Source organism: Oryctolagus cuniculus, chromosome 7 (genome assembly GCF_964237555.1).
Source record: "Oryctolagus cuniculus chromosome 7, mOryCun1.1, whole genome shotgun sequence".
In the NCBI taxonomy this organism is placed as follows: Eukaryota; Metazoa; Chordata; class Mammalia; order Lagomorpha; family Leporidae; genus Oryctolagus; species Oryctolagus cuniculus.
This window is the reverse complement of record NC_091438.1, coordinates 149133986-149146077: the sequence shown is the minus strand read 5'-3', so window position 1 is coordinate 149146077 and position 12092 is coordinate 149133986. Positions and strand designations below refer to the sequence as shown.

Sequence of the window (12092 nt, the reverse complement as noted above, 5' to 3'; positions counted from 1 at the left end):
GCACACTGTGTGGCACACAGCAGGTGTTGCTGAATGAGCAAACGGCGCTGAGCCTTGAAGGTTAAAAGGGAATGAGCCGGGAAGGGGTGGTTTGGAGGTGAAGAATGTTCCTCAAAGAGGGAATAGTATATGCAAGACTTGAATAGTAAGAATTCAAAAAGTCCAGTTCAGCTGGAGGGGACAGCTGGGTGTCAGAGTGGGGAGATTGAGGCACGGCGTGCGTGGTCTTGTCTCGGGAGCATTTTGGGCAGGGAAGGGGCACGACCCTGGCGGAGACCCTGGTGGAGACTTCGGCCCATCATCGTTCAGGGCTCCCAGCTCGGGGGCTACCATTTGCCCTGTTCCTTCACCCTCCCCTCTGCAAACTTACTGCTCGCAGTACTGGCCGGTGTAGCCGGGCTCACAGGCTGTGCAGCGGTACCCATTGCCTCCCAGGCTCTCACAGGTGCGGGAGAACCTGAGGAGGGCGGGGCAGAGGTCAGGTCACAGGAAGTCCAGCCTCCACTGGCTCCCTCCATTTCCGGCCTGGAAGCCAGCGTGGTGCCGGGTCCTCCCTCCTCAGCCTTGGGCCTTGAGCACGGGCACCCACATGTTCTCCGGATTGGTCAGTGGGCAGGCACAGGGCTGGCAGTCCTCAGGCGTCCCGGCCGTGGCGTCTCCGTAGTAGCCGGGGGCACACAGCTCGCAGAACTCCCCGGCGGCGTTGTGCTGGCATTGCTGTGGGGCACAAGCACGTCACACCCCAGCCCTCCCCGACGCTGGAGTGCAGCGCCTGACCCACCAGCTCCGAGCACGTGGATTTCCCTTACAGAGAGGGCTGCGGAGGGGCATAAAGATGTTGTGACAAGGACATGCATTTCCGAGAGGTGGAAACAAAATAAACACCCTGGAACAGGGAACTGGGTCAGTGGAAAAGCAGCCCTGGGGCGGGGCATGGCAGCTGGGACGCCCACACCCCCTGTCCCCGCTCGCACCCCAGGGGGCACCCCAGGGGGCAGCCGATGATGGCTCAAGTACTTGGGTCCTGGCCGTCCAGGTGGGAGACCCAGATGGAGCCCTGGCTCCCAATAGGGGCCTGGCCCAGCTGCTGTTCGGGGATGGGAGCTCCGTCTACCTCTCAAATAAAAACAATAAATAAAAAGAAAAATACTCATCCAAATAGTAGTGAAAAAGATGCTGATTATATCTCCTACACTTTTCTACCTCAATACCTAAACATAAGATCCAAGGTAGGCAGAGGGACACACATGCCTCAACATGAAAACGCGTGTGTGTGTGGGTTACACATCCTCCCCCAGAGAGGCGGCTGCAGCGGGAACCCGGCAAGTTCCGGGCTCCAGGTTTAGCTTGTGGCTCTGACAACCACTTGGCCCTTGACCGTGACCCCTAGAGGGCAACACACAAACTCTGAACGGTCCTGGAGGTTAAACAAAACCAAACAACTCGAATGCTAGGAGAGAGGGTCAGGCACCGCTAAGTGAGAACAGCTGACGCGCCAGCACAAAGGCCCTTTGTGTGGTTGTAAAGGAAAAGTGCGTGTACCAGAGCGAACCTGCAGGAAAAGGGGGCAGGCGAGCCCCCCGCCCCCCGCTCCAGGCAGAGGATTTTCCTTGCCTTCTGGTTGGTCTCTGGTCTGACTCCTCTACCAGGGAACGCGTCACTTTGGTGATAAGAGACTGAGGTTCAGTAAGAACCACAGATCCTTAGTACAAACTAGTTTTGCTGGCTGTTTGCTTGTCTGCATAAAGAACGGTGTTCCACAGCTCTGGAAGCCCCCAGGTGCCCTGCCCACAGGCTGTGCCCCTGACCCTGCCCTAGACCCAGGCCTCTCTTGCCAAGTCCACCCCTCCCTGTCCATGCCCAGCCCTGGGCCCCCACCCAGGCCCAGCCAGCTGACCCCCGGCCCCAGCCTTGCTGGCACTCACCGAGCAGGCCCCGGTCTCTGGGTGGCACACGTCTGAGTGGCCATTGCATTCACACAGCTCGCAGTGGCCGAGGTAGAGCCCACTCCCAGTGCGCGTGTAGCCAGGGGCACAGTCCTGGGGGGCAGAGGGAAGGGTCAGTTTCCATTCCCAAGCCTGGAGTCGCATCCAGAGTCAGCAGGCCCCGCATCCCTCTCCCCCGAGCTGGGGCAGTCCTGGGCCCAGCCGTCCAACCCAAGCCCGCTCTTGGTGACTCTGAGCCCCATGTTCCCCCTTCACTGCCTGCACTATGCAGAGCCACACAGTGTCTCCCGGCCCTGCCGTGTGGCTGCAGCCTCTCTGAATCTGGTGAAACCATAGTCACCCCTAGTGGAGACTGCTTCTGCATCCCCAGGACTCAGTCCCCTGAAACTCCTTCAGCAGCAAGGGTCCTGCCTAAAAATCCTTGCACCTAACGGGAAAGACCCCAGCTCCGGACGAGCCCTTACAGGTTCCCCAGGGCTGCGATGCCCCCACTGAACAGAGCGGAAGGGGCCAGAGCACACAAAACCCAGCGAGGCTTTCATGCATGGGTATGTGCAGCCACAGGCTTCAAAACCAAGCATTTCTGGGGCCGACACTGTGGCATTAAAGGGTTAAGCCAGCATCCCACAAGGGCGCGGGTTCAAGTCCAGGCTGCTCCACTTCCGATCCAGCTCTCTGCTAATGCACCTGGGAAAGCAGCGGAAGGTGGCCCAAGTGCTTGGGCCCCTGCACCCATGTGGGAGACCTGGAAGAAGCTCCTGGCTTTGGATCTGCTTGGTTCTGGCTATTGCGGCCATTTGGGGAGTAAACCAGTGGATGAAAGACCTCTTTCTCTCCCTCTGTAACTCTGCCTTTCAAATAAATCAATAAATCTTCAAAAATCGAAACCAAAACCAAAACCCAGCATTTCTGCTGCGGCGCCTGCTCTGGTCTTCCCTCTGCACCACCCAGAGCCAGGTCCAGGGATCTGTTCTGTCTCGCTGTGGACAATGTGCGCCAAGGGTGGTGGGGTCCCCAGGGGCCCCTCCTTCATAACCCCAAGAACATAAAAGCCACATAGTGGGGTTGGGAATTCTCACGGCCCCAAGGAGCAAAGATGGAAAAGGGCAGGGAAGTGAACTTCCTGCTGTGGGCGTCCCCAGCAGGGGGCGTGCTCTGCCCAAGCCTCACCTCCTGACTTCAGCTGGGCGCCTGCTGAGTGCCCGTCCTCACTTCCGCCCCCCCCACCCTTCCCTCCACCCAGGCTCCCTCCCCCTCCCCGCCATGCCACCCAGCAGAACTTTCCCTGGCCCAGCTCCAATGGAGCCCAGCGCTCCCGCACGGCCTGGGAGCTTCCTGCTGCAGGAAGCCTTGCTCCAAGCCTTGCAAAGTGGGGCCCTCCTGGGCTTTCTGGGGGGTGACCCTGCTGCCTGGAGTTCTCCCCATGCACCACCCTGAGCACCTGCGCATTCGGCCCTCCTGCCTCCAACCCCCCCCCCCCCACCAACCCGCCGGCTCCCTGTGTCCGCCCCTCTGTGCGTGTCCACACTCCACTCAGGGCTGGTCATCTCTGTTTCTCTAGTCTGCCTGTCTCCGAGGCACATTGGAAGGCACGAGGCGGGTCTTAACCTCCAGCGTAGCCCATGCTTGAGGCAGTACTGCCCAGTGGTTAGGACACACTGGGCTTCGGTGTCCATCAGACCTGGGTTCCATAAGTTTCTGCCACAGGTAAGCAGGGGTGAGTCACCCACCCCTCAGGGCCTCTGCTTTTCTTTTGCAATCCACTAAGGGGGTAACTGCACGTATCAGTTATCTCACCTGCTGGGAGGACTACACGAGACTAAGAGCAGCCAGTTATGAACTACGGGCCACGGCAGTGCCACGTGACCAGCTGTGGCTGAGCAGAGGGGCTGGGCCAGCCACACACTCACCTGGCAGGACAGGCCCACGTAGCCCGGGGGACAGCGGCACTCCTCCACTTCAAGGGCCCGGGGTCCGTCTGAGGGCCCGGGCTGGGCGACTTCCAGGCTGACAGCGCTGATGCTGGCTGCAAGCGGCACGGAGGAGAACGTGGCGCGCACCAGGATCTCGTCCAGGTCGGCCAGCGCCATCAGGAGGTGCTCGCGGGTGGCTGGCTGCCCGTCAGGCCGGCGCCAGAATTCCTGGGGGGCAGGGGCAGAACCACCAACATGGGCGAGGGGCGCGGGGGTATGCGTGCTGCTCCTGCGGCCCCCGCCCCCAACGCCTGCCCTCCAGGCACTGAGGGTGGGCTGGGAGGGGAGGATGGGGGAGCCACATGCGGCTGGCAGCCTCAAAGCCAGACTCCGAATCAGGGTGGGGATCCGGGGGGGCAAGCGCCTCTCACCTCTCTGAAGACGATCTCATAGCTCCTCCTCTCAGCGCCCTGCGGGGGAGGCTGGGAGGCTACCAGCATGATGTTGTTACCCTGGTGAGACACCAGCAGGACTGAGAAGGGCATGCAGAGGCTTGGGGACGCGGGGCAGGGGGAGGGGCCAGCCACCTGTCCCAGCCTCTGTAATGTGCAGTCCCCCAGCTCCCCGCACTCCCAAGCTCTTATGTCTCAAGGCCACCGCCCCTCCTCCCAGCAGCCATGCCCTGGCCTGGGTCGTGTTCACCCGGGCAGGTTGGGGCTGGGGGTGTGGGTGCAGCCCCCAGCCCTTGCCAGGCCCAAGTGCCTGCTGAACTGGAGGGACTCGGTGCGGACAGTGCCTTCTGCCCCCGGGGCGTGGGGTGGGGGTGCTCACCGTGATCTGGATGTCAGGGTCAGAGAGGGGGCTGCCCTGCGGTCCCGCCGTGTAGGAGAGGGTGTAGCGCAGTTTCCCGCCGTAAGCCGCCACCTGCAGAGGCAAGCCAGGGGCACAGGCTGAGTGCGCCTCCTGCTGGGGCTGTGTGTCCGTGCGCTTCCTGCTGGGGCTGTGTGTTCGACTGGACAGGCGAGGGGCAGAGCCTCCTCAGGATGTTTTGCACCTGTGCCGCACCCCCCACCCCTGAGGTCAGGGTGTGTGGCCTGTGGTGTCTCAGTTCCTCCACAGTCTCGGCATGGGGGGTGGGGCAAGACCCCAGGCATCCTCCTTCCTGTTCCATGGGGTTCCCCAGTCTCTACCGTCCCAGGGTCCCTGCAGGTCCCTTTTCAGGGGCAGGGGTTTCCCATGAAGCAGACCACGATAACTGCAGTGAGGCCACAGGGAGGCTACAAGGTTGCCAAGTTCTCAGCCACGGTTCTGGCTGCAAGTGGCCCCTTGGGGGTCCTCGCCTCCTGGGCAGGTGGCTTTTGTTTTCCCAGAATCCATTCCTCCTTTCTGCAGATTGCATCTGGCTTTCTTCCCCTACCTGCAGGCCATGTGGCTCATGGGGCCTGGCCCCTGCTCCTCTGCACTGGACAGCGAGCCAGGCCTGGCCCACCTGCACGTCCCACCACGTCCCCTGTCCATCCCATCAGGGATGGACAAGGGACCCTGGCCCTTCTCTTTCTACTGAAACAGAGCAACTCCTTTCTCTAGTCACATGAGAAGCTGGACAGTGACACCAACCGAGGCACAGCCCTAATGGGCCCCTGGATGCAGCCATGCCTGATACCAGATGGCCCCGCCCTCTGTAGCTGCGTGAGCCAACAGGTTCTTGGTCGCCGATGCGCCGGCTGGACCTGGGTTTTCTGTTGCCCGGGACCGGAAGAGCTCTTCCGCTTGCCGCAGTGGCTTTCACGCGGGCAGCTGAGACCCCAGCTCTGCCACCAGGGCAGGTGTCCAGCCAGTGCCACGCTGCACCACGCTTGCCCTGTGTGTTCATCTGTGCGTTCAACATTCAGTCGGGGGGCAGCCATCAATTGCCTGCTGACTGCCAGGCCCCGGGGACATTCTGCACAAGCTCAGGGCGCGGTAGGGAATTCAGGGACACCACCAAAGCACCGTGACACAACTGCTTTCCTGTTTACTTTGGATGCCATCCCTGGCCACCAGCTTTCTAGCAAGCTGCAGGCGTGTACAGAGCAGTGGGTAAGCGGGCAGACACCACAGCCCAAAAGACCGGGGTTCCAATTCCAGCCTTACTGGCTGTTCAGCTTTGGACACATCACCTAACCACTCTGAGCCCCACTCTGTTCCCATGGAAATGGAAACAAAACAATATGCGCTTAAGGGGTATCACAAGGATCACGCAACACAGGACATGCAAGGGGATGCACTCAGCACACTGCCAGCTCCTCCCCGGCTTCAGGCCTCTCCTTCCCCTCGCTTGCGCTGGGTGTTATTCTACAGCTGTCACTTATTATGTGTATTCTTCCGGGGCGTTCTAAACTGTCTTTGGATCAGACGGAGGCAGTATCAAAACTAGTACTGATACCAACGCCAATGCCAACGACAGGAAGGATCATCAGACCGATGCTGAGCTCGGGGCGGGGGGGGGCTCTTCACAGGTGCAGGTGGGTGGGCATCATGGTGCAGGGGTGGAGTCACCTGGGACACCCACACCCTCTCTCAGAGCTCTGGCTCAAGTCCTGGCTGCTCCACTTCCAATCCAGCTCCCTGCCAATGTGCCTGGGAAAGCAGTGAAGTGCCTGGGCCTCATTCACCCATGCGGGAGACCTGGCTGGAGCTCAGGGAGTGAACCAGAGGATGGGAGTCTCTCCTTTTGTCTCTTTCTATCTCTGACGCTGCCTTTCAACTAAATACATACATCTCTTACAGAGTTACAGCCCACAGTAACTTAATCAGTGCTTCAGGAATGAATGAATGAGTGAATGATTCAGGTCTAAGGGAGCCGAGAGAGGAGGCGCCGGAGAACCCCTCCCATGGAGACAGCCCCTGTGCCAGGGCCAGGGCCTCGCCGAAGGGTAAGGGAAGAGGTGGGCAAGATTTCAGCTGCGCTCTGAGCTGGATGTGGGACCCCACACAAGCCCCTTCCCCTCTGTGGGCCTCAGCTTGCCCACGTAAAGGGCACTTACAAAGGCCTCATCTGGGATTTTTTTGATCCTGACCCCCCTGTCTCCCCCAACTCCCCGTTACCTTGTCCCTCAGGAAGGCCTGGGGCAGCTGCCAGTAATAGAGGCTCCCAGGGAGCAGAGAGAAGCCTTCGTAGGAGAGAGCGAACTAGGACAGAGGACAGGCAGTGAGAGTGGAGGGCGGTGGGCGCCCACGGGCGGAGGTGGTGGATGCGGGACGGGGGGCCCAGAGGCGGGGAGGGGGCGGGACCCCCACACTCCCACCTTAAGCCCGGCTTGCCTCTCTCTGGGCGTGGCTTGGGCCAGCATCTCCTCCTGTACTGTGGGCTCCCCTTGTGGGCCACAGATCCACGTGGCACACTGGCAAACATGGTAAAATGCAGTGGCTTTTTCATGTACCACCAGGGACCGGCACTGTGGCGCAGCGGGGTAAGCTGCTGCTTGGGGTGCCTGCATTCCACCTCACAGCGCCGGTTTCAGTCCTGGCTGCTCCACTGCGAGCCCTCTCCCTGCTACTGCGCCTGGGAGGGCGGCGGACGATGGCCCAAGTATTCGGGCTCTTGCTACCTATGTGGGAGCCGATGGAGTTCTTGGCCCAGTTCTGGCTGTTGCGGCCATTTGGGAAGTGAATCAGCAGATGGAAAATCTCTCCGTCTTTCCCTCTGTCACTCTGCCTTTCAAATAAATGCACTTTAAATCTTAAAAGCGCAACAGCCGACTTCCGCTGCTTTTTGACTGCCAGGAAGTCACAGTCCAGGTAGTATGAGAAATGGTACAAGCTGGTTCAGAAGTGACTTAAGGCCACACAGCACTCTGGCGCGGAGGGGCCCTTGTGGGGGCCTTGGCACATACCTGGGGGCCTGCTGGAGGAGACAGAGAGGAGGAGGAGGAAGAGGAAGAGGAGGAGAAGGAGGAGGGGAGGGAGGAGGAGTGGGGAGCGGCTCTCAGGGCTGCGGCAGGCCGGGAGTGGGTGGAGGGTCCCCGGGGAGGGGGTCGGGGGCGGGCAGCAAAGCTGGAAAGCAGCTGCCAGATCTCGGCGTCCACGCGCCTCTGGGCCTCGTCCACCTGCGGGGGCAGGAGAGGAAGGGCAGGGAAAGAAGCCGAGGGACAGACAGCACGCCCGCCCCACGCGGAGCCAGGCCCAGCCAGCCGCCAGTGCTGTGCTACTGACCCGAGTGCCAGGGCCCGCTGCCCCACCCGGGACCTCAGGAGCCAGGTGGGCTTCCTGGGTGTGGGGCGGTGACTCTGGGCTGGGGCTGCTGGGGAGAAGCCCTCCAGAGGGTGCCTAGCAAGACAGGGGCAGACCTCTCCCCGAGGCAAGGCCAGGAGCTGGAGGCAGCCGCAGCGGCCTCGGGTAGGGGAGGTGCTCCTGGGGCCTGACTATGCCCCTGACCCGGGGCACCACCCAAGGTGGCTCCAGGCTGTCTCCCCAGGACAACAGCGGAATGGACTGGGGGTCAGGCTGGGGCCGGAACTGGGGGACACGGCCTGGGAGAGCCTGCAGGGGCCTTGGATCCAGTCTCTTCCTTGGAGCCCCAGATGCAGCCTGTCCTGGCCAGGCCCTCAGTTACCTGTGATGCCTGCCGTGCCCAGCCTCTGCCCTCTGGGGGCCCCAGGATCCTCCCAGCTGCCACAGCTGCCCGCCACTGCTCCTCTGAGAGGGACGTGCGGTTCTGATGGGGTGGAGGGCACAGGCCACATCAGCCCTCCTACTGTCCCGGCATCAGAGCCATGGGCAGGGTCTCCTACCCATGGACAAGGTGGCTAGAAAGGTCCACACGGACTGGGAGACAGGCAGGCACACGGGGCTCCTCCAGGTGCATGGGCACCAGGGGATTAGAGGTGGCTGCTTAGGAGATAACTGTTGGGGGAACCCGGGGTCCAGACAAACTCCTAGGGATTAGCATCAGGTTAGTTTCCCTGCCACCTTGGGCACAGGGACCAGGGGGCACAGTAGTGCCCTGACCAGAGGACCACCGGTGCTGGCTGTCTTCATGCAGACCCACGGTACCTTGGGCACCGGGCCGAGGGCTCACAAGAACACAACATGCCCACATCACACTGGCCTCGTGCCATGTGCATCACCGGCCTACCTGGTGAGCCCGGCGCATCCGCACGAAGTCAGCCTCCCTCTGTGGGGCACAGAGAAACGCCACGAGAAGAGACAGAGGAAGGTCTGAGAGGGGCAGGGCAGGGCAGCAGGGGGCCAAAGCAGGAGGAACAGAGAAAGAGGCCACAGCAGCAGGCAGCCCAGGGAGGGGGCGGGGGTAGCAGGCTCTGTCCAAGGCAGAGCTCCCTTCCTGGGTCCCTGGGGGTGCTGCCGAATCCTACCTCCCCTGGGAACCACAAGGTGGCCTTCGCTGCTCCCGGAGCACAGCTGAGCAGGGGGCCCTTAAGTCCATCACTAAGACCCCGCCCCCTGCAACACCGTTCCCAGTGCCGGCACCTCCCACTGGACCACGGAGTAGCAAAGACAAGTGCTCTCTGATGAGTGGCGCACCGCACGGTGGCTGCTGACCAGGGTTCGAATCCCAGCACTGCCACCCACTACAGCCGTGGGATGTGAGGTCAGTTTTCTCTCTCCTCCCGTGTGAGATGGGGCAGCAGTGGCACCTAGCTCACAGTGCCCTGCACTTAACAGGTGCTCAGTAAGTACTCGCAAGGCCTGGAGTCAGGACTGCACCCAACACCACGCACAGCGCCGACGGTGCACGGCAGGGAACTAAGTCAGCAAATGATCGAACCCCAAATTGCCTCCTCTGTCCTGGCGATCCGAGGGCCTTGCCTAGGACCTATCTGCCGGACGCCTGCCTGCCTGGAAGCTGACAATCAGCAGCAGCTGACCCTGAGCAGTGCCCGGCGCAAGCCGCAGGCCCCCGGGTCTCCCTGGAGTCCAGGTTCATCAGAGGTGTCCGGTGGGGCAGCAGCAGGGCTGGGCGTGAGACCGAGGCCTACGACACCCCAGAAGCCTCACACTTAGCCCCGACGTGGCAGAAACGGAGCAGACACCTGCCGGCCCGCCTGCCCACTGAGACAGCTCGGAGGCAAAGCCGTGCTTGGCAGGGGCCTGGGGTCTGCAGCCCCCGCTGGGCGTCACACCTTGTCTCCCTGGTATGCGTCCGGCAGCTGCCAATAGAAGGGCTCCTGGCCGAGGTGGGCGAAGTTGCCGAAAGAGAGCTGGGCCCCCTCGGGCGCGGGTTCCACGGTGAAGCCTCCCGTCAGGCGGCTGTTGCGCTGAGGGTTCACCAGGGCAAAGCCTTGGAAGTCGCCAGGAGCAAAGCGGCTGGAGATCTGGCAGGGGAGGGAGGGCCTGTGTCAGCCTGGGTGCCGAGGCAGACATCTTGGTGGGGGTGGGGCAGCTGGCTGAGACGGGGTGTTGGGGAGTGTGGGGGACATCAGAGGGGTACACTGTGAGGTGCTGGCTCCAGTGCCAAGGTGGGTGACAGCCTGGGGATGCTGCTGGCCATGGGCTCTTACCAGGTGGCGCGTGTAGGAGGAGCTGGCGCACTGCTGGGTGACGCCCATGCAGAAGCAGGGCAGGCAGCCGTCGGGGTTGCTGGCACTCAGGTGGAAGTGGTGGGGCCGGCAGTGGCTGCAGGTGAGGCCTTCGACCTGGGCCTGGGCGGACGGATGGGAAGATGGGTGCAGGGACCTCGGTGGGCTGCCCCTGCCCCCAGCGGCCTCTGAGGACAGCTTCCCACCCACTTCTGGGTAGCCCCTGCCCTGGTTCCTGTGCCCAGGTCCCGGCTCCCACCAGACCCCAGGCTGGGGGGCAGATGGGCTTGGAAAGGACAGGGTGGGACTGACCTTGCACTGGCACTGGCCAGTGGCATCACACTGGCTGCTGACGCTGCCCTGGGGGTCACAGCCACAGCCTATGGGCTCTGGCACCTGGCCGTCTCCTGAGGTGGGGGGGGGGAGTCACAGCTGGAGACCCAAGCCCACCACCAAGCCCACCTGTCCCCGCCACTCTTCCAGTACCCGGCTCAGCACCGAGAGGGGGAGCTGATCTGAGGCAGGCACCCCGTTCTTAGCCCCGGGAGGTGGGGGGAGTTTGCTCCCATCCCATTTGACAGATGAAGAAGTAGACTCTAGAAGCGAAGCCACCCGCCCCAGGTCGCAGAGGAACAAAGCCTGTGCCTCGCCCCCACCCTGAGGACACCGGGCAGCCCAAGCACAAAGCCCTCCCTGAGCCCACTCACTCTGGCACGGCTGGCCCTGGCTGGGGTTGCCGTGGTAGCCGGGGGCACACCTGCAAGACAGAACGCATTGCAGGAAGAGAATCCTGGAGGGGCAGCCGTCAGCCCAGGCCCGGGCGGGCCTCCGTGGCCTCACGGTGCTGACGGAGACCTATCCACCTCACTTACCCATTTACAGTGGGGAAACACGAGGGAGAAGAGTGGGGTGCGCCAGAGAATGAGCCTGATCAGGCCCCGAGCCCAGGGCCTTCAGCAAAACCTGGCCAGGCTTGGGGCTGGAATGCAGGCCTGGGTGTCTGAGGGTCCTGAACGCTGGCCCAGGGGCTGAGCCCCCCATGGAGCCAGCGAGCTGCCTCTGGGGCCCACGGATGGTGAGAGGAAGAAGTTCTTGGCTCCCCCAGGGGGAACAAGGGCCCCATCTGTGCCCCCCTGCCTCACCTCTCACAGAGCCGCCCGCTGTGGCCCGGGGAGCAGGCGTCGCAGGTGGGGTGGCCATCAGTGTCCAGGAAGCACGTGTGAGCAGCCCTGAGAACACAGGGGCAAAACTCCCATTAGCAAGGCAGCCGTGCCCGCTCTCTGCCCCAGCCTCCTTCAGAACCGGGGTTGGGGCCGGTGGGTGTCAGGGGAGGGTGGGGTAGTGAATACGGGCCTTCTGAGCACCAGCTATGGGCTAGGCCCTGTGCTAGAGTCCCACACACCTGGCGCTAAGGTTGGGGTGACATCCCCATCTCACAGATGGGCAAGTTGAGGCCCCGAGGCCACGTGTATCATATACCAAGTGACACACTGTGGAAGTGGTAAAACGGGGAGGAAGGGGTATGGGGAGGGGGTGGTGGACATGCTTGGGAAGGGCAGGCATGGGCAGGGCCTGGACGCACTGGCCGGCAGCAGGGGCTCCGTAGCACGGGCAAGGCTGGCAGTCCTGTGGTGTCCCCTGCTGGGCATCCCCATAGTATCCTGGCTGGCACTGCTGGCACCGAGGGCCCTCTGTATGGTGCTGGCAGCCCTGGA

At 62.4% G+C, this 12092-nt stretch overlaps 1 protein-coding gene across 6 annotated transcripts in view; it reads right to left on the bottom strand.

The window, feature by feature from the left end:
* Positions 1-12092, bottom strand: part of HSPG2 (heparan sulfate proteoglycan 2) — a 101834-nt gene that overhangs the window by 30700 nt on the left and 59042 nt on the right. For 4 of the 6 annotated variants that reach the window (XM_051856723.2, XM_051856725.2, XM_051856724.2 and 1 more), the window contains exons 28-39: positions 11960-12087; positions 11520-11606; positions 11085-11134; positions 10690-10784; positions 10360-10500; positions 9982-10173; positions 4691-4783; positions 4291-4371; positions 3857-4087; positions 1926-2039; positions 590-717; positions 371-457 (exon numbers count right to left, since the gene is read on the bottom strand). In XM_051856723.2, the coding sequence (XP_051712683.1) occupies positions 371-457; positions 590-717; positions 1926-2039; positions 3857-4087; positions 4291-4371; positions 4691-4783; positions 9982-10173; positions 10360-10500; positions 10690-10784; positions 11085-11134; positions 11520-11606; positions 11960-12087 (1427 nt within the window). Of the gene's footprint in view, positions 1-370; positions 458-589; positions 718-1925; positions 2040-3856; positions 4088-4290; positions 4372-4690; positions 4784-6946; positions 7031-7734; positions 7948-8453; positions 8556-8975; positions 9015-9981; positions 10174-10359; positions 10501-10689; positions 10785-11084; positions 11135-11519; positions 11607-11959; positions 12088-12092 lie in introns of all 6 variants that reach the window. The other 2 variants (XM_051856722.2, XM_070079129.1) reach the window with 1 other exon arrangement.